Genomic DNA, 22,458 nt, shown 5'->3' with positions numbered 1-22,458 from the left:
GCTGCTCTTTGCCTACATGTAGCTTGTGTGGGAGGGGAGAAAGCAAACATTTCTATCAGCATTAAGGACATACTCTGCAGGCACGCGCCTGGGGGCTGCAGCAGGCATGGCCCTGCAGCTAGCTGGGGACCCACGAGAACCCTCCGTGCATGGGGTGTGGCGGCATCTTCCTTTCTCCTCAGGCACTTTGATACCACTGCAATGGGCCCACCAGAACCACTTCGATTTCCCTTCACGCAGCCCTGCAGGCAGGAAAGAGCCCTTGTGTGCATGAGAATCTTCTCGGACTCTCTTAGCAGAAGGGAGGCTGTGACAGGTCACAAGGGAGCAGGGCTGTGGGAAGTGAAACGAGGCCAATTGTAGTAGGGCTGGAATCAGACACCAGCCATTATACGTGGGGCTTTCATAGCTTCCCTGTGCTTAAATGAAAACCTCAGGCTGGTTTGACACCATCTCGGTGAAGTGGAATCCACACTAACAGAAGCCCAGCTCAAAGAGGCTCATCAGAGCTTGCTTGTAACTAGTGCAACAAAGCTGTGATCATCTAGGACTTTATGGCAGCCATGCAGAGCATCACAGGGAGAGAACTCAGCCTCCCACTGCAAAAGCCAGAGGCCCTTACCACTTAGGAGAATCCCTGTTAGCAGTACAAGGCCTATGACACATGGCTGGGCAGGGCTGACTCCATCCACTAGACACTAGCCAGTGTGTTATTTTTTTATTCTTGAGCAACCCTTTCATGCTGAATGTTCAAACCAAAACAAATTTGAAGGGTAGTTAGCTACAAGGATTCCATTGCAAGAGGAAAGTTAAGCGCAACCCTACTCCACCTTTTGCTTTCTGTGTGTGTGTGTGAGAGAGATCTCAATCATGAAGCCCTGTTTCTGGCCTTTCTCCTTTTAAACACTTGAGAGCTGATAAACCCAATCTCGCTTCCCAGCTAAAGGCTTTTGATAACAGCTGAGCAGCAACAGAAAGAGCAGGCGAGCCCCGCCCTTCAGATATCCAGGTAAAAGGTGAGAGAAGAGAGTCACTATTCAAACACTGGCTGCTCATTTGCCCAGTAGGTGGGAAAGAAAGAACATCAAACTCTGACACAGGTTCTCATAGGCACCCGTTCTCTGTGCTGATGTCGCTGGAGAACTGGGCATCTTTATGTAGCTATAGCGTCACCTCCAATCCCCACTTTGCAACTGGCTCTCCCCTCTCCAGAAGGGGCTGACACCTAAACTCTTCCAGTGTTTGGGATCCCAAGCCCAGATCACCAAAGATATTTTAGATTCCTAAATTTGATTCAGGTGTATCAGATTCATTTTGCTCAACCTGTACTCGGCCTAGTCAGTTTCCTATGGGGCAAGGTTGGCCCAGAATCATAGAAATGCAAGGACTGGAAGGGACCTAGAGGGTCATCTAGTCCACCTCCCTGCACTGAAAGCAAGAATGTGCATACCTAGACTACTCACATAAGTCGCTGAAAGGCTTAACAGAAGGAATCTGAATTTCCAGAAGTCACTCCCCTTTGGAATAATACTGATTGACCTTAAATAAGGAACCTTCAGATGACTGGAAAGCTGACAGAGCTGGGGTTTAATAATAAATGAATGCACCACATTAAAGACAATGATGAAACTCCCAAAGCCCAAGAGAGGTTGTTCTTAGTTTTATTTTAGACTACAGTGAAATCCTCTGGAACTAATCTCACAGTTATAGAATACAGCCATGCATTTCTTGTTCCTCTTTAACAAACCATATCAAGGGGATGATGAGGGGGGAGGGGTAAAGGGAGGCTAGGCCTGATCCCATAACACTGGTGGGAAAGGAGGTTCTTGCTTGAAGTAGCTACGATTCCAAAGGCTGCAAAGCCTTTCAGTTACACATCTCACTCAAAACATACCCTGCGGTCAGGCCCTGGAAGTGTGAAACAAGCCCATCTGTTCCAGTGAAGCACCCCAGTAATGACAGATCAGGACCCCGAGGCCCTAGGTAAGGAAGATGCTGGTTGTCGTTGTCACCAAATGAATCCCTGCATATTTCAGGAACCACAGTCACTCCAGATGGAGCTTTCTCTGGCCACCCTGGGGGCAGACTATGTAGGAAAGCACCAAAGGGCAGCCGTCTCTCACTTCATTGTGCGTTAGGAACGTTGTGACAATCACTAATGCATTTGCTCGCGAAGGAAGATGAAACCACTCGTGTTTGGAATGGATGTAAAGGATTGCTTTGCAGTACAAGCAAGACGGGGATTTAAATGGAGGGAAGCTGCCTGTCCTTAGTAACAGCACAGAATGCAGGTAAAACACTGTAGATAAATCTCACTCCGCGACCAGGTGAGCTCTGCTACACAAGGCCCCGAAACGCCAACACATGCACCTTAGTGTCTCTGAAGTGCACAGAGACCTGATGGAATTCACTGCGATATTCTCTCCACTCTTCCTGCTTTAGGTTTGTTCCACTACTCTAGTCAGCGGCTAACAGACTTAACATTCACATTTAAAGTTGAGCCAATTAATTTTATAGCAACCTTACCTATTAGCAAATTGAACGAATATTAAAAAAATGCAGTTGATTGGCACCTCAGAAGTAAGATGGCACTTTTCTGGTCTAGCTGTATCAAGTACCAGTGCTTCGATCTGCCAGAGGCAGCAACTGGTGCTGTTGTGTGAGTTTGGTCCTGGTTGGCTTTGAGTCACCACGGTGACTTGCTACGGCCAGTACAGGAATGGACATATGCCAGTTCAGACTAGTGGTCCATCTAATCCCATATCCTATCTCACACAGCAGCCAGTGAATATTCTTTTTGTGCACGCTTGCTTGTCAAGTTTAGTTGTCTAATATCCAGCAGCAGGGAGTCCCATAGATTATATTCTTAAATCCCTGTTGCAGCTGATTCACAATTAGTGTCATGCCTTTCTTCTCATACCCCTAACCATGCAGTAGCTGCATATTCCTCCCCAAAGTGCTCTGCTCATTCTAGTTCGAGCCCCAACACTTCCCCTGACACTTCTAGTCTTATTAATCTCACTGTGACTTCATTGTTCTTGTCTCAGTTTCCTTTTAATTTAATAAGGTTATTTCCCATAACACCCCCTTGGAAAGCACCTTGGCTCCTTGGTGTTCATATACCCTTCGAGAGCTTGAATGTGGGAGGCATGGGGTATTCAAAGCCAGGATGGAGCTGCTTGGCAGGTGTGTGGCTGATTAAATGTCCCCCAGAGCGAAGAATATATTACTGGTTATCTGGCGGTGGTACTTTACCAGGAATGGGATTTAACACATCCTCATCCCAGCCTGGTCTCTGCTCTGTTTAACCCTTTCTGGCTCTGACAACTCACATTCACGTCAAGACATAAGGTGCTTCAGTAGACCGATAACTTACAAAGAGGATGTTCACTAAAGCGGAGGCTGGAGATGAGAGTGCTAAGAAGCTTAGGCTCGCTTATTGTATCGCTATGCAGCACAAAAAGGAACGGCCAGGGTTTAGCGTGATCCGGTCAGCAGGGCAAATTCAGACGATGCTACTTTCCAGTTAACATCTCCCAAGTATGTGCTACCTAAAGCAGCTTGTCATCTCTGCACCTGGATCCCCGATAGCGTCTCTGGGCTGGGCTTTTTAAACACCTGGGTATTATCCACTTTTAAACAAACAGACTGTCCCTTCTGACTCAAGAACTGCGAGCTGAGCCAAAGAGCCAACACCCTGCTGCTCTCACTGGTACGTCATGGTCAAGCCAACCACCAAAAAGGGAATTTAACCCAGCTGCAGTTCAGAAGCCAGCTCTCCACAGGCTGATTCATCTCTGGCCTCTCTGGACAGGAGGTGGCTTGGTCCTGCACCTTAGTCTTCAGATGTACAAGAAAAATATCAAAAGAGGCTTTAAGGGTTCCTTACAAAGAGTCCGTGTTTGTCCCTTTCTCCCAGCCGAGGTAATGAGTTAATAAAGTGAAAGCAGAATTAGTCAATGGGGAACCTTGCTGCTGCAGACACTCTGCGGAAAAGCAGGCTGGAGCCTCGGAACAACTGCCCCTAGGAGAGAGAAGAGCAGAGGGGTTAGGGGAGGTAGGTGGAGACTCCTCGGAACAGCTGCCTGACTGGCTGCTGAGAAGCCTCTCAGGCGCCAGGATTGCACTGACCCCCTTGCCAATAGCAGCGCTGCGTTTGGTAATCAGGAACAGGGAGCTGTAAGATTAAGCCCTGAACTGTACAGCAGGGATTGACTCCTAGTACCCACCACTGTAGTATCTCAGTGCCTCCATGTGACTGAAGGGTGAGGATTCAGATGAACTTCATCTTTTTAATTGCTAGAGAGCTCAAGCAACTTCTGTCGAATGGGCAAGAGAAGCAGAAACAAACATGGGTGTGTACCATGCAATTGCTACATTCTGTAGATATGCAAACGGGGCACAAACCTCACGCTTCTTGCAAGTTACCAATGTAGCCCTTGCAGTCCTGATTTAGATCATCCAGTGACCCCTGCTCATCTTCTGGCCTGATCACTGAACTCCTTAAACCTCAGGATTCCAAGCCTGCAAGTTTTCATTCCTTTCTGCTTAATAATTTGCCCTTCCATAGGACTTTTCAACTGAGGATCTCAAAGCCCCAGGAGCTAGGTAAAGGATATATATCTATATCTATTGAAGCAAAGGGATCACGATCACACACACACACCTCAATTTGCTATACACCAGGAATGAGGAGCTTGTTTAGGCTGAACGCAAGATAAATTGGGATCTGGCAGGATGCTCCCCTACCATTCCAAGAAGTGTCATGGAATTTTTATTTTCAATGATGCACGTTCCATGGAAGTCTCCCATCCAGACTGAGTTAGCCAAACCGCAGCATAGCTTGCAAGATCAGATGGGAACATAACACAAGAGTTTCCAAAACTGCCCTGCACAAGTGGCCTCCTCCTTGAGGTGATAAAGGGTCAGAATGAGGAAGAGGAAGGATAATCCAGTGGTTAGAGGGCAATAGCCTAGGACTGAAGGACCTAGGCTCCACTTCCTGTGAGATCTTGGGCAAGTCTGTCTGTGCCTTGTTTTCCCATCTGTGCGACAGGGATAGTAGCATTGCCCTGTCTCACCTAGGTACTGTGAAGATAAATACATTAGTTTGTGAGGGAGTAATGAGAGCCATAGAAGTACCTTAGAGAGACAGAATGACAGCGATGGAAAGTTTTGAACAACAGGCTACCAAGCAGATTAGACAAGACAGGCTGCCGGCACCTAGTGTCGGGCTTCTGCTAGGCGGGCCAGGAGACCTTTACTGCCTAAGTATGAACACGGCCAATCCCACACTGCCAGGGAAATCCAGCTGTTGGCTACGACTTCAACTAACTAAAACTGCCCGCTGCAGCCCTCACCTGAGCGCTGAGATGTCTCCAACACTGAACCCAGGATGTAAACACAGGAGAGTACGGAGGGAGGCCGGCACGTAACCTGCATGGCAGAGAGAGAGGATCAAAGAGGAGAATGGACACAAGCAGCACTGTGCAGGGAGAGGGAGCATCAGACACCACGCAGGACTAGGTGTAAGTAAGTGTCAGCATCAGGCTAAAGGCCAAGTTACCGATAAATAATTCACACCATGACCTACTGCGTAAGTCAATTACAACTGAAGTGTGCAAATACTGAGAGTTACCGGGACACATTAAAAACGTGGCACTATAAATCTGCATCCCCAGCTCCATCTGCCCACTAAGGAACCAGCTGTCACTCAGAAAATGCTATAGCAAAGGTTCGGCTCCCATTCCCCTTTAGGTTTCCCTCTGTTCACAATCTGCCACATCTGAGAAATCAACGTGAAGACAGTGTGTGTATTTGGGGGTGGCAAGGCTGGCTGAGCTGAAGAAAACAGCTCCGCTTGTTCTCATTTCTCCCCGACCCCCATCCTCCCTGCTTTGATTCTCCTCTTGATCGTCTAGCCCTCCTGCCCCTATCTCCCTAGTACCCTCTCTATTCTCATTCCTATCGGATCACTGATCATCTCCGCATCCTTCCTTAACTATTGTCCCATGTCTTGTCCATGCCTTCTGATCAAAGAGTCTTTGGGACAGAGAATGCATCTTACCCTGTAAGGGACTGTATAATTTATGGTTCCATATGAAAATGTTAAGACTTTTATGGAAAACTACTGTCGACCTCTGTCAAAAGAAAAAAGGTCTCAGAATGGAGAACAAAACATTAGGCCTGAGAATCATAGACGTACCCGCAGTTGTTCACGGCCATGAGATCTCCCACTAGAAGGAAGGGATACGTCAGCATGCTCACAGCAATCTGAAACCAAGAATCATCAAACTGAGCGGCTCCCTTCTGCACTACTCAACTCTAAAAGCAGCAGGAAACAATAAGGTCGAGCAGGAAGGCTTCATGCAACAACAGGACAAGTTGGAAGAGCCTAGCACACTGAAAAAAGAATTAACAAACCAACCATCAGGCAACTTCTAACCTCTGCTGTGACAAAGGCTATTGGCTAAAGATAGTTTTGTAGCATCTCCCTGCTAGCATTTATTCAGGCTGGGAGCTGACTTTTCTCAAAGACCCATCTTCTGTGCTCCTTCCACCCACAGAGCTGCCACATTATTGGTCTGACTGTGATATAAAAGAGGAGAAAAGCTTAGTGGTGCTGCATGTCACATTGAGTAAGTCAAAGAAGAGGGGTAGCGTCTCCCTGTTTCCCGGTACATTAAAAATATGAGCCATTGCTAAAACATTTTGGGTGGTAGTGAAGTTACTCTGATCTTTAGGTCTAAAGCACACGCATTCTGATTCGGAATGGTTTGGGAAAGAGACGCACTGGAACCAATTTACAGAAATGATGAGCACCCACAACTCCAGCTGCAAGTCAATGGGACCTATGCGTTTCTGATACTCAGCCCCACAGTACATGGAGACAAGACATGAGCTTACATCAGTTTACCTACAAAGGAGGTAAAGGAAAGGAGGCACACAGAATTACCCACATGCACAGCAGCACCCACACATAGTGCACACACACACACACACGCCTGTAAACATCTATGCATGAGCTCTCACACCAGAGAATGCAGGGCGGGGGAGGATGAGAAGCAGTGTGCCGACTGTCTACATACCCCCATCACAAACTTTGTGTAGCTCCGGATCACAGCTGCCTGGCTGAACTGCAATGGAGAGGAAAGGAAGAAACCAGTGGGGTCATGGAAAAGGCAGCTGATGATAGCATCTCATTTTGTCCTTAACTTAAATCCACCTCACACAAAAGTTTAGCACAATGAGGTTTCAGTGTATTGAACAAGAGAAAGTAAAGTAAATGGCAGAAAACCAGAGGTAGCCATGATATGACATATACGTGGAACACCCAAGAAAGGAGTGTGGAGTTAACAGATGGACAAGGGCACCCTTTGTGCCAACCATGGCAGTAGCTTGTGTGAAGACATCTTTTTACTAAGACATAAGCTGCCTCTTTCCTAATTTTATACAGGCCACCAGTCACTGGTTACATGGCAGTAACTTTTGGTTATTCACAACCTGGCTTATGTTTGATCCAGTAAACTAGGGGAGAAAGATTCTATATGCCACATCAGCAATGTAAAGAGTACATTGGTGGCGGGGGGGGGAAGAGAAAAGGAACAGTTCAACCAACCGGTTCTACTTTCTATGTATTCACAGTTTCTAATGATAGGCTGTTTCATCACACTTTCCCACCTGTCTTATATCCCAAAACCTGGCTGCTTTGCACAGCTATAACATAGTCTAAGAAACTATCAAAACCACTTGTAAGTCTGTTTCCATTAGGATATTTTTGGGAGGGAGAGGTAAGAGCAGAGGTTGAGCATTTGAGTCAATAGATCTAACACAGCCCAGTGGGTTTAGACTAAAATGAAAAAGGGCTTGTGATGTTCACACCATTTTAGGCTGAAGATTTGGAACTGCAGAGTCTGAACCCAAACTCCAGCCCCAATTCATCCTTGAGCCTGATCCCTACCCCTCCAAATCTCAACCTAAACTGGACCCTGATTTGAACATAACATCTTCATCCCTCTTTTAGGGCCTGATCCAAAGTTCACTGATTTCTATGCACCCTACTTTCCATTAACCCCTCTATTTTAAGGTCCGATTACAAACCACCTGATGCTGGAGCTAGGGCGTCAAAACCCCCTGCTACTCCAGTTCAACAGAATCACCACTTACATTGTCATCCACTGCATAGGTGTTGATGAAATGAGCCAGGATGTTACAGCACCACAAGAAGACCACGTCTCCCAGGATGTGAGGGACTAAACCACTGAAAGAATAAGAACATGAACATAAGGCAGAGAAAGTCTCCTGGGCTACCTTCAGAATCCCACAACTGGGCTGGGAGAGAACACTGCAGAAGGGCTTTGGAAACTGGGTTTGTTCTTGATTGTATATTTCAGTCCCTTATTGCTGATTAAAAATGCCAAATTGACAGCCCTGAAAACAGAAATCCTGCTTATTCACAGAGCAGATACAGCTCAGGTAGTGGCAATGAAAGCATTCTCCTGCCTTTCCCCCACTAACGCACACAAATGGGCCTCAACCCTGACCAGCCAAGGACATCTCTACAAGGGGTGGAGAATTCATTCTTCACCCATATTTGGTCCTTGGTCTCCCTGCTGAGAGCGACAACAAGGGGGCTCATCAGTACCACTTGCGGTGGCTGGTTCTGAAACATGGGCTCTCTGTATTGCAGAAGAGGTTTGGTTTGGTTTTGTTTACAGCAGTCTAACACACGTTAGTCACCCCATGGTAAACAAACACTTTTGGCAGTGAAGACAAAGCCCTTGACACCTTCACACTAGGAAGGGATTCCAACTGCAGGGAGACAGACTGAAATGATCTAACAGAAGTAAGAATTGTAGGCCTCTTCCACAGCTATGAACTGGACTAAGATCTACCAAGTCACCTCAGCCCACTGAACAGTTGCTGCGTGACGCCTTTTGGGCACTACCAACCTAAGGTGGATCTGAACAAGTGATCTATAAGTAAAAGGCTTCAAATCCCATGATCAGCCCATCCCCACTTGTTCTTCCTTAAGCGCCATCTCATTGGTTAATCTCTATTTTGATGTCTCTGCAAGATTCTTTGCTTGATAATTTTCTGTCGGTAAGTTTGTTTCTGCCTGCGTTTCCTCAACCTTTGCAGAAGGCCCTCTTAGAAGGTGTGAAAAACTATTGTCACTACAAAAGTTTTTCTCCTGCTGATAATAGCTCATCTTAATTAGCCTCTTACTCCACCTTTTCACGTTCTCTGTATGTATATATCTGTATCTCTCTCTTACTATATGTTCCATTCTGTGCATCTGATGAAGTGGGCCGTAGCCCACGAAAGTTTATGCTCAGATAAATTTGTTAGTCTCTCAGGTGCCACAAGTCCTCCTGTTCTACTTCCTCTTCAGAATTCTCTATCCCTTTTACCATTTGGGGAACTACTTTCCTGCCACTAGCACCATTTTAAGATGAGCAGTTTGCAGCCCTCTTTAGCAGCAGAGGTTCATCTAAGGCTCTTTTGAAACTGCCCATCATCTGGGCACAGCCAGCTTTGCTCAGTTATGGGGGGGCACTTAAGTTCTGCTGCTTTGGAGCCCCCTAATGGAACATTCCCTACACAGTCTGGGGCATGGCCAGCTAGTCCTGCCTGGCCCTTGCAGCTGGAAGCATTACACTTAAGCCAATGGTGAAGAATCAGGATGCAGGTAGACTCATTGATTTTACCTTTGCCTTTCATTTTACTGAGCAGGCCAGTGCTCATGGTACCCTAATAGCAGAACTCCACTACCCCCATTTTTAATGGCACTTCAAAATTAAGGAGGCTTTTGGGAAATTAATTTCCTTATTTGTGCACCAGCCTCGACTACATTAGAGCCTCCGCCAGCACAGCCACTTAATTTATGCTTCGTCTGCAGAAACAGAGCACAAGCCCATTGCTTTAGCCTAGGTCCTACACAAAGCTATTGCTCACGTATTTTAATTTCTCAGTGACAAAGACTTTGGATGGTATCTCAGTAACCAAAGTAGATATTCAGAATATTCCTCCCAAAGTTAGAACATTTATGGTACCTGAAACGTGGGGGCTTTCAGAGCTTGACAGAGCCTCCTCTGACCATTTCATTCACAGAAGTTCATTCTCCTTCTATCCACCCACCCCAAACAGACTGCTTTTTTTGGAAAGGGAAAAAAAAAACAAAAACAGATTTCCTGTTCCATTTGTTGAAGCAAGACAAACTTAAACAGAACAACATGGTTTGGTCCATCTTGTTTATATTCATGGTTTGCTTTTATATTTTTTAAATGAATCCTGTGCTATGAATGGCTGAGCAGCTTTGAATTCTGCAGTTAATTTTGCCAGAGAAACGATACATGCGGAGATATATAACAGAGGGTTAGCCATATAGCGAAGTAATTCACACGTGCAAGAGATACGATAGAGAAAGTGAAGGTTCTAATTTTTCAGATAGTTTGGTTTTAATTTATAGTTTTACAATACTCATCTAGTGTAAAAAATATTTTCTCTCTACAGTAATTCACAAGAAAAATTTGGAAGGCAGTGCTCTGAATAGTTGCAAATACAATGCAGCTGTGCTTAATGCTAATGAAGGAGGGAAGATTCTAGACATTGTTACTCATCTGGAAGTAATGTTTACTGGGTCTCTGCTTTTGTAAATAGACCTTTCCCCCATTTTCTTTGTACAGAGCTGGATCTCTAGGGTTATGTTTATGACAAGAGCCATAATGCTTTACTATCCTTACTCAATCAGAGATGGAAAAGAAAAGTTTGCATGATGTATCAAAATCCAAAGACATATTTAGTAGCATCAGAACTCCCACTGCCCTAAGAGAGAATCAGGTATAGCTTTCCAAACAGGGTCTGAGAAAGATCAGCTTTGCTCAGAAGTTTTCCCTTAACAGCATAAGGACTTCATTTCAGAGAAGAGAGACCAAATGATCACCCTGTTACACTGGCAGGCAGGGTGCTACGACATAAGAGAAGCAGAACAAGGAAGACATGGAATTCTGTCTCCATGGAACCATCGAATGCAACCCATAGCCAGTTGAGTTTGACGAATTTAGTGCTAGTGGATTTGCATTGACAGACTTCCTGTGAGCTATTAAGTTTAACTGGGTTACCAAGAGAGTTTATTTTATATGGGGAAGGAAGCACGGACAGCTTCTCCATACAGCATTTCCTAGTGCCTGCATCTCTCTGTACAGGTTCTAATGAAAAGAGAATGTTAGCAGAGGCTAAGGGGAAGCACAGCTCTCTCTTCGGGGCTTGGGGTCCCCAATACCACCACTGCCTTTGGCTCAATGTGGTTCGGATCCACCAGCCAGATAATCTGAAGAGGGAGCAGTGGGAGGAACTGGTGTATAGATGAAGAATTTTTGGGACTTCCAGCCTCTGCAATTAGGCCAAGCAGCAGCAGGACAAAGAGAGGAGCAGCTGGGTGTCCTCTAGTCACAGTCGCCTTTACCAAAAACATCTGTCCCTCCCTTCCAAGGGGAGTAGGTGTAAGAGACTCTGCTACAGGAGCCCTTCCCCTCACCAGGGGGAGGCAGAGAACACAGATTTTGCACAAACTCTTCTGAACCATCTTTAAATCTTCTGAAGTGCAGAACATTTGATGGAGTAGTTCAACATTTGCAGGAAACAGCTGCCATAACCCCATATTTTTGTTTGTTCTTTGACACAGCTTCCCCATCGTGGTCACAGAGAGCATCAGGGAGGTACTGCTGCGCAGGGACACACACTCTTTGGCATGGATGGCTATGGCCCTGCTAAGTGACTGGAGCTCCTTTCAAACATTTCTTCCCCTTCCTCTTACCACGTCCTGCAACATAAGACACTGCAATGCTGCATCACCATGTGACATCAAGACTCATCCCAATGGCAAGCAGAACTGATGAGCTCCTTATTTTGCTCTACGTTAGCCGCCAAAGGCAAGAGGACTGTGGACTGAAATTCATGAGCAGGGAAAGAGGCATAAAAACAGCAAGGGGGACGTTCACACACACCAGGATGCTGAGCTGTTGAGCAAGAATGCAACAAGACAGGCAGAAGCATGGGAAAGTTCCTAGAGGAGATGTGTGGCCATGTGACAAGGCAAAAGCTGTTTAAACTGAAACCTGGATGCCACACAATACACAACTGGGACCAAATCCTTGATTCAGGAAAGCATCTCAATTCAGGATAGCGTTTAAGTGCATGCTTCAACGGGACTTAAGCACGTGATTAAAGGCTCATTGTCTTCCAGAAGATCATCATGTACTTCAGTGCTTTCCTGACCCAACCACCAACAGAGTAGGCCTTTCCCAGCATCAGACTATTTTCACTTGTGAATTCAGACTATTACCAGCATTTAACGATTGGTTGAGAAACACAGTCATGACAATCTGTGATCATTTAAGATCAGATAGTACATCTTAACCACAATGTGCTGGCTAACTTTCCCAGGGCAGACAATTCCCACACCAAAAGCCTCCTGAGCAAAATCCTCTCCCTGCAGTTTCAATCAGAGACTATTTCACTATTACTGATGTAATAAAAAAAAAAAAAAATGACTTACCCAACTGTTGCTAATAACAGCAGCAGGTGGCTCTGTTTTATAAGACATCAAAAGGGGAGGAATGTGAAATTTTGGCTTAAACCCTTAATTATCTGCCAGACTTCCTCTTTAGTTACATTGTCAATTCATCCTGCTTCATAACAGGGTCCGAAGCGCCCTTGAGCTTTACTGCTGTTTGATTTAGACAGCATTGTCTTCAGAATTCTACACTGCTATAGCGAAGTCAAACCTACTCGCAGTATGAAGCATTTGCTAATTCCAATCCAGAGTGCGTCAGGCATTTGAAATGTGCCTCTTCCCATGGTTTAACTATTTGATTTCAATAGTGCACCTCTTCCATTTTTGCACTTGACCTATTGCTAGTATCTGTTGTACAAGCAAGTGCTTTAAGTGTCCCTTTACGTCACTGAGGCCCAACATCAAAGAAATTATGTATACAAGAGGGTTTCCCTTGCACACTGAAATTTTGATTGAATAAATTGTCAGAATCGCATGCACACGCCCCTAAACCTACAGGCCAAACTGGTGTTCACACAAAGGAAAGACTCAATCTTCATGCCTCCAGTGACAGGGAAGTCACTTGGGAAAAGGAGGTTTCAGATAAGAGGGGACTTGAGACAGGTTTTTTGATGTTTGACTGCTTTCCCTAACGCTTTGCGATTAAGGAAGAAAATACAAAATTAAACAAAGACTCACGTACACAAAGAATCCCAAGATCCCTTCTTCTTTAAAAATCCTGCCAATGGAGCTAAACACGCCACTGTTGAGAGAGGAAAAAACAGTTATAGCTAACAGGAGTGCATAACCCCGCTCACGATCTCGGGGCAATAGCAGCCTTGCAAATGCCACTGATATCTCCCAGCACCAGAAAGAACCACCCCCATTCCCTGGGAATAATTCTATTGCAAGCACAGCTGGGACCACCACCACCTTCCTGGGATACTTGGGTCAGGGTGTGCATGTGTACGAAAAAAAGCCATCAATTCTGCAACTGTCCGCTGGTTCACGTTCAATCCAGAGCTCTGTCCACACTGGGATCAGAACTGTGCTAATTACAGCTGTCAGATTTCAGAGTAGCAGCCGTGTTAGTCTCTATTCGCAAAAAGAAAAGGAGTCCTTGTGGCACCTTAGAGACTAACCAATTTATTTGAGCATAAGCTTTCATGAGCTACAGCTCACTTCATTGGAAACACCGTGGCTCGGAGGGCTCTAGTCTGCTGAAGACATTTTCCCCCCTCTTACAACATGGGTTTCACTGTGCTATGGTACGTCTTTAGCATGATCCGTCTAGCACGATTCTCAGGAGGAGAACCACTCTTCCCTTCTGGGGGAAAGCATGCTAGAAATCACTATTTAAACACAGATGTAGCGACCAGTACTCGGAGCCTATTACATTTTTGGGATGAAAATGCACCACCATCACCAAGCTCTTATATAGCACTTTTCAGCAGTAGAACTTAAAGTGTCAGAATCTTTAACGTATTTACCCTTACACACCACTGTGAGGGGTGGCAGTGCTATTATCCCATTGACAAATTGGGGAACTGAGGTACAGACAGACTAAGCTATTTGCCCAAGGTCACAACAAAAGCCTGTTGTGAAGCCAAGAATTGAACCAGGGACTCCCAACTCCTAGGCTACTGCCCTAACCACTGGACCATCCTAGATGGTTCATGCAGAGATACAATCATCACAACAGAGCCAATGCTCTACTATGGCCCTGTTGCGACAGGCTTGTGGAAAAGTGTCCCCAGACAAGCAGCAGGAGCAGCACCCTTCAGCCCAATTCACCTCCTTGCTGTTTTCAATGTCTAGTCAGGACAGCGATCCAAGGAAAAATCCAAAGTAACTGGAGTGCACCTATGAACAGACCTGCCTAATCAGGTAGACGTATTACAACAGTTGGCGAAAGCCAGAGACAGAATACTTGACTTAATAGAAACAGCGAACAGAACAGAACCCAGCCTTCTCTACTCCCTGCACGACACTGCTGGCCACAAGGCCAGTCATCCCCTAGACAAAGCACAGATTTCAGTTACATTCCTGGCTGTGCAATCAAAGTACGACCTCGTGCATTATTATTTCAGCTCCTCCATTCTGAGTGAAGGAGGAACAGACCCTAAGACTCCTGACTCCAAGTCCTGTGCTTTAAACATCCAACACAAATGCCAGAGCTGTTTACCTGTATTTGACTTCCCGACCTACAAACTGGACCATGCAGCGCATCGAGATTACTGTAAGAAAAGAAACAAAGGAGTTTACAAGGAACCAGATTAAGCTCAGTGACTTTTTAAATGGATAGGCATCTGGTCTGGGAGGTGGAAATGACATGGAAATCAAATCATAGTCCCCCAAAACACCATCAGCCACAGTGTCCCATCATCATCCTGAGAATAGTGAACAACTACTCCTCCCCAGCCAGCAGTGATGGATTCCAGGTCTTTGTCCAACAGCAGGAGAACTCATAAGAACTGGATCACCCTTGTCCACATGTTTGTTGACCCCACTCAAAGAACTCTAATAGATTGGTGAGGCATGATTTCCCTCTACAAAAACCACGTTGACTCTTCCCCCAAAAAATCTCATTCATCTATGCGTCTGATAATTATTTTTTACTATAGTTTCAACCAATTTGCCTAATCCTGAAATTACGGTTACTGGCCTGTAATTGCCTTTTCAAAAAATTGGCGTTACATTGGCTATCCTCTAGTCATCTGGTACAGAGGCTGATTTAAGCAATGGGTTACATACCACAATTAGTAGTTCTGCAATTTCATATCTGAGTTCCTTCAGAACTCTTGGGTCAAAACCATCTGGTCCTGGTGACTATTAATTACTGTTTAATTTATTCCAAAACCTCATCTATTGACACCTCCATCTGGGACAGTTCCTCAAATTTGTCATCTACAAAGAATGGTTCAGGTGTGGGAATCTCCCGCACATCCTCTTCAGCGAAGACAGATACAAAGAATTCCCTAAGCTTCTCTGCATCGGCCTTGTCTTCCTTGAGTGCTCATTTAGCACCTTAATCATCCAAGTGCCGTTCCCCCCCCACCTTGTTGTTTGGCAGACTTCCTGCTTTTGATGTACTTAAAACAAAATTTTGTGTCTTTTGCTAGTCGTTCTTCAAATTCTTTTTTGGCCTGCCTAAATTATACTTTTATATTTGTAAAAGTCCGAGTATAAGCTACCAAGTGAGCTGTAAGAGACAACCTCATCTCCAAGCTTTGAATATCCCATCACTAGGATGCTGAGTATTATCCTTTTCTAGTGTCAGTTTGTAGCTCATGCTCTTCTAATGGATTCAGATGCTACGAATCACAATGGGCTTAAATTGCAGTAAGGGAGGTTTAGGCTGGACATTAGGAAAAACTTCCTGCCAGGGTGGTTAAGCACTGGAATAAATTGCCTAGGGAGGTTGTGGAATCTCCATCACTGGAGATTTTTAAGAGCAGGTTAGACAAACACCTGTCAGGGATGGTCTAGATACTACCTAGTCCTGCCATGAGAGCAGGGGATTGGACTAGAAGATCTCTCGAGGTCCATTCCAGTCCTACGAATCTATGAATATTTTTTTTTTTTAAATCAGAAACAAGCACAATGAATTCAGTGACTAGAACTGGATATCCAGCATATCTCAGGGCAGGCAAGGGGGTAAGCTTTTAAATCAAGATCAGGCAACAGGTCAGAGGAACAGGACTCACCGTGCAGGGGATGCGAGATAACCCGGGACATACACTGCATCAGCATCTCGTGAGAGGTCTGGAAAAAACCATACCACATTAAAAGCTGCAAAGACACTAACCGTGTTACAAGGAACAGGCCTATTCACTGCAACTGACTCTACAATCATCACCTAGCTATAAGAGATCAGCTACCGCCACGAGAAAATGTTTTCAGAGGGCTAAATTAACTGGATTTGTTTCTCACATACAACTCCTATGCCAATTTTAATATTGCTGAATTACGCAGTATGTTCTGAAGCCTGGGGAGTGACCCCAAAAGAGGCTTATAAAGAACATAAACATCACAGAAGTACAATGTCCCTACCACAAGGGTGTTAGTACACTGCCCCAAAACAATCAAAGCCTGGTCATCTCCTAGGCTGTGTCTAGGGCTCTGTCATTCCTGATCTACTTTTGCATCTCTTTCACTCCTTGGTTTTCTGAATGCTGAGGACCTGGATATGGAGTGAAAAACTGGAACCCACATCTTTTCCCTTTCCTCTTATTAAACGTAACAAGTTTAAAAGACTCACAGGACTTAATCGACATTAAGCTGCTCCACAATATCTGTATGAAATATTTACCAGCCAGGTCCTAGGGTGCACTCCTGTTTAGTATCAATACCTTGGCACTCACAACGTATTTTTCCGAGCAATTTCACCCATACCAGCTGTGTGTATGCTTTGCCCCAGTGCTTTCAGCCTCTAGGGTATTTGTCTCCACTGTGAGCTCTCTAGATTATTCATTAACATGCAATATTCACACACTGAGATTGCTCTCAGAACCTGCATTTGATAAAGGTTTAATGAGGAGAAAATGCTCCTAACCTCTTTCACCACTTTTCGGAGAGAAGTCTTCACATCATCCTTGTTGGAAACATGCTCCATGTCCTCCACAGGAAAGACCTGGGGTGGGAGGAGAAAAAATAAATGAAATTCACAGCAACTGAACAAACGTGAACAATGACTGGTCTGTGCTCAGGGCTGACAGTGAAACCAACAATGTCTCAGTCAAATTTTGAAGAACGTCCCCTAATGATAAGACTAACAGGCCTGATAAGGAACTTTAAGGATCATATATCACTGATCCTTCACTGCAGACAAGCTCCCACTAGCTAAAATTTGAGCATGCAGACTTTTTAAAAGCAACTTGCTCATCACTTAATAAGCTGTTCTCAAAATATGGTCCAGGAGAATCACCAGCATGTATGGCTTTATGGACTATTTGCAGTGGTCCATAAAGCCACAGGGACAGAGAACACTGGAGGGTATAATCAGGAGGATGGAAAGAAGAGGGAGCAGAAGCAGTACATAAGACCTTCTTCTCACAAAATCATGCGCACAAACAGCTGGAGAATCACCAGTTTAATGATGGGCACATCCAGAGAGAATTCACTGTAGGCTGAAGCTGTTTCCATCTTGCTTCCGAGCTATTTTTAGAGCTGACTAGAACTCACTGGTTCTCAGCAGAGCACACGCACAAAGAGGGGAGTTTAATGCTCCACATACAGACATGGCCATAACCACCTGTACATGCTACTTAATTCTGTTCCAACAACACTGTGAAATCATGTAGTGTTAGATCCACTAGGTCCCTTATGAAAAAACAAACGTGCCCTTTTACCTTCTTCACAGTCCCCCGGGTGACGGTGGATAAAGTGCTAGAGATGATTCGAGGAGCAAGGCCGCGGAAGAGGCCCATTTTCCCATCCACTTCCACAATGTGTCTAGCTAGGTAAGAAAACAGGACACTGGTGTCATTTCACAAATCATCCTGGTAGCAGGGAATGGAACACAACAGTTTGCAGAGTCTCCAACTTCCAATCTGAACAGCACGAGCGCTCAAGCATGTTAAAGCATCTGCCTAAAATGACTTAGTATAGTATCTCAAGTGATTTATCACCCGCAGAAGCTTCAGATGGGATCTGAAAGAGCTCTGGGCTGCTTCTAGTTGCCAAAGAAACTTTAGCATTCCCCCCACCCCCTTTGGCTAGAGATGGAGCATTACTTCTGATGTCTTGGACTAATAAACCTCTTGATTATGTTCTGCCTAACTAAAAGAGTTAAGGCATTTTAATTGGATTAGGACAGGGAGTGAAGAATCCCTTGTCTGTTGCATATGGTTTCTTCCTCCTTCCAGCCCAGAGGGCTTAGTTTGAGAGGCTGGATAGCTAGGGTGCTAGCATGGAAGAAAGGAGACCCAGGTTCAATTCCCTGCTCTGCCAGACTTCCTACGTAACCGTGGGCACGTCATTTAGTCTGTGCCTCAGTTTCCCAGCTGTAAAATGAGGATAATAGTATTTCCCTCTCACAAGAGTGTTGAGGATAAATACATTCAAACTTGTGAGGCACTCAGATAATGGGGGCCAAATAAGTACCTAAAATAGATTTCAGGAATGATAATTTATTCAGTTCTTTGAGATCTTTGAATAAGGTGCTATATAAAACTTCAGTCATTAACAGAACAGCTGAATGCTAGGAAGAGAAGAAAAACAAGTGCATCAAATTTATCCCTGGTGTAACAAAACTGATTTCAGTGGAATTACAGCGGAGGTGAATCTGACCCAATATCTGCTGAGCACTAAAACAGATTGTTCCTGCCCACCCACTCTTTGCTTTCTACAAGGCTGTTTGTTCCTTAATGGAACATTGCATGGATTCCTTAAATCACAAGACCCCCATCACTGCAAACATATTATGAAAATAGACCATCTGACAAGGGGAGACACTGTAGAACTCCCAATGCCTAACATCCCCAGAGCCATAAGAACAGGTCTGCAATTCACTGACTTTGATTGCAGCTGCATTTTGTATTCCTTCCCTCATCAGTTAACAGATATTTCAAGCCAGATTTCAAGATCCTATCCATTTCTGCCTTCTCATTTTAAGAGAGCTTTACACAGACACTTGTCACTCCTTGCCCCTCAAGTATTATGACCATTTTAAAAAAGGAGGCAAAGCAATGCACCCAAGGCTAGAGAAATTCACGGTCAGCACCAGGAGCAGGATTCATGAGTGTATGACTCCACATCTCTCGCACGCGGATACACTTCTAAAGAGAAATTAAAATGTATTTTTCTTGCAAATATCTTCCCCTCCCTTGCTTCTTTACTCCTTTTTTGCATACTTCTGCCCCTTTAAGGGCCCATCTACACAACAAATAAGCACGTCAGAGGATCAAGTTCCAACACATCCGTATTTTGTAGTGTAGAGAGGAGCTTAACTGTCCCTTAAACCAGGCTAAATCCTTCATCGCTAAGTTTTAGCTCAACAATAAGCCACATTTACATTCACCATCTACACTACAAAACAGAACAGTGTGGTAAGTGGGCCAGGGAATAGCAGTGTTAGGTGACGTGGTTAAATGTGTAGAGTAGACCTTCATGTAAAGTCACCTCCATAATAATCTCAACCCCAGCTCATTCGTAAAATTACAAACATCTACCAGTTTAGTAAACTGCAATGGTGTGCTTAAGATTTAGCTCTTCCCAACAACTGTTTTTTTCTTTCTTGCAACAATTGTTACATAGATCTAGCCAAAAGCTTTGACTACAATGTTGAGGCAGCAATCAGACAAAACATTTCAGGTCCCATCTCTGCTTGCAGTTGAACTCAACAGTACCATTAACAAGGAAAAGAAACTGTGTATGAGTGTTGCCAAAGTGTGAGAGGCAGAAACCTGGGGTATGCATCAGAGACAAGACAGAGCTGTATCAGGACACTCCTGTATTGTAACTGGGACTGAGAACGTGGGCACTTTAGTTGATTTAAATAGGTCCTACGTGGACAGTTCTCACACCTTCCCCTTCAGAATATTGTCTCAAGCTATTACTAAGATATACTCACCGTATGTGAAAAAGCCAGGTAGGTACAATACTTTTCTCCCCAGCACGTTTCTCCCAATGGCTGGAGGTAGAGGCTCATGCCCGACCTTCAAAAGAAACACCAGTCAGCTACTATGCGCTTCTTACAAGGACTCCCCAAAGCCATTGGATCACAAGAACGTGATCATCTGTATCGTGTGTTATAGCAGAGCTGTATTCCTCCATGTCTCCAATCTATTCCAAACTTAGTGTGAAGATACTACTCCCCCTCTCTAAACACAAACTCCTTCCCCAAGGGTACCCCAATGCTTAAAGAAACCCATCTCCTTTTCTCAAAGAACCCCATTAATGTAGGCACCCTGGCAAGCCAAGACACCAGTATTAGTGTAACAAACATTCTTGAGTAAGCCATATTTCTGAGATATAGCCCAGGCATTAGACTCCACCCATATCCAGCCCAACCCAATGGGAAAGGCCCACTCTTTTCCTTATGTTTCACAGACCGCCCAACACAACTCTTCTATTATCCCTTCCCCATAGCACATCACAATGCTTTCACCCTTCAGTAGCTCAAACATGTGCCATGGTCCCTCCCAGACATACCAGTGTCCCACAATCATACATGTAGAAACCCGACCATGCAACAGGCTCTGAAACTTTTGCATGCTCCAGCCTTCTCATATTTGTACCAAATTCTGGAGTCACTCTGAACTCTAAGACTATCCCCCCATACCTTCCAGTTCTCCAAGACTCCCTACACAGCCCCAGCGCAAAGCACTATCAACTCTCACTCTTCACGCACACCCCCGAACAGCCCTACACCCCGATCTCACACAGTCACGTAGTCCCCAAAGTGCCGGTCTCTCCTTCAGTAGCCCAAGCCCTTAAACGTCCCCCTGACAGACAAGTCCGTCTCCATGCCCCTGAATCCTCCACCCACCCCCCCAGCACTCCTACAAAATGCCCCAGGCCCACCCCTGTGCACAAAGGTCTCCTACAATGCCCTGGATCCCCTGCACCCCCCCAAAGCAACCACATCTCCCAGCCCAAGGTCACTCACGTCTGAAGCCCACCCCCACCCCCCGTCACCCACATCTACCACCAGCCCCCGCGCCAGAGTCTGGAAACCCCTCAGCCCCCAAGACGCCATCACCACGCCTAGCTCCCCCTGGCACCCCCCCCCGACACTCCCAATGCACCCCCCGCCCCTGGGGCTCCCCCCACGGTGTCCCCTCCCCCCCGGGTTCCCCCCAGTCTCATCTCGGGGCTCCCCCTGGACAGTGAGTGGCTCAATGACGCTACCAGTGTGTCCCCCCCCCCCAGTCTCCCCCCGGGGCGTCCCCCCGCAGTCTCCTCCCGGGGCTCCCCCACCCCCGGGCGTCCCCCCCCCCCCAGTCTCCCCCCGGGGCTCCCCCACCCCCGGGCGTCCCGTCCCCTCCCCCGGGGCTCCCCGCAGCCTCCTCTCGGCCCCCCGCGGGGCGCGCCGCACCTGGATCAGCAGCTTGACGTAGAGCGGCGGGTGGCTCAGCGCCGTGAAGCCGGCCCCCAGCACCACGAAGAGGGACTCGGATCCTTCCACCGGCTCCGGCTCCGGCCTCCCCCGCGCCCCGAGGCCGGCGGGGGCGGCCCGGAGCCCCCGCGGCAGAGCGGCGGCGGCAGCTGCCATCGCCCCCCCGACCCCGCAACAACGGCGGGGAAGCCAGCTGGGGCCAGCAGCGCGCACTTCCGGGTCCGGGGAGGGGCACGTGACTAGGAAGCGGCGGGGGCAGGAGCGCAACGTGGTGACGTCGCCCGGCGGAGGAGGCGTGGCCTCGGGCCCCGGCCCACGGCGCGGCTGCCCCCTGTCGGCGGGGGCTCGCGCAGGCGGTTGGCCGCGCGCGGCGCGAGCCCGGGGCCCAGCACGTGGCCTGAGTCAAGGCGCCCAACAGGCCACCTGAGCGTTGCCCACTGGCTGGGCAGGAGCCACCTTCCCCAGTTCTCCCCCTGCTTGGTAAATCCCCGGGCAGATGCCCAAGGCACCAGCTGCCTGGGCCTCGCCCCCCTGGATTTACACGGGCGAGGAATCCTCACGTCTCATAGTTCAAGCTTCGACCCTCGGGTGTTTCCGGGTGTCTTGTTGTAGGGAGCGTGAGGTCCTTGTTCCCCTTTTATCGCCTCTTCCCGCGGGCTGTGACCTGGGCCCAACAGTTCCCATTGTGGAGTGTTTCAGAGGAGCAGCCGCGTCAGTCTGTATTCGCAAGGAGAACAGGAGGGCTGGCGGCACCTTCGAGTGGAGCCCATTTGTTTGAGCATAAGCTTTCGTGAGCTACAGCTGCATGCATGCGATGAAGTGGGCTGCAGCTCACGAAAGC

General features: G+C 46.6%; 1 protein-coding gene across 1 annotated transcript; it reads right to left on the bottom strand.

The window, feature by feature from the left end:
• Positions 1–1,644: 1,644 nt before the first annotated feature.
• On the bottom strand, positions 1,645–21,863 carry MTCH1 (mitochondrial carrier 1). The gene is made up of 12 exons (XM_037885390.2): positions 21,597–21,863; positions 20,130–20,214; positions 17,908–18,014; positions 17,112–17,189; positions 16,264–16,321; positions 14,742–14,793; positions 13,260–13,319; positions 8,167–8,260; positions 7,089–7,136; positions 6,206–6,273; positions 5,361–5,436; positions 1,645–4,024 (listed from the first exon to the last, which is right to left on the bottom strand). The coding sequence occupies exons 1-12, from the start codon at positions 21,771–21,773 to the stop codon at positions 3,953–3,955; spliced, it is 975 nt and encodes a 324-aa protein (XP_037741318.1). The 5' UTR covers positions 21,774–21,863; the 3' UTR covers positions 1,645–3,952.
• Between the last annotated feature and the right edge of the window lie 595 nt (positions 21,864–22,458).

This window comes from Chelonia mydas, chromosome 21 (assembly GCF_015237465.2).
Source record: "Chelonia mydas isolate rCheMyd1 chromosome 21, rCheMyd1.pri.v2, whole genome shotgun sequence".
Lineage (NCBI taxonomy): Eukaryota > Metazoa > Chordata > Testudines > Cheloniidae > Chelonia > Chelonia mydas.
The sequence above is the reverse complement of the archived record's forward strand: the minus strand, read 5'-3'. Positions and strand labels throughout refer to the sequence as shown.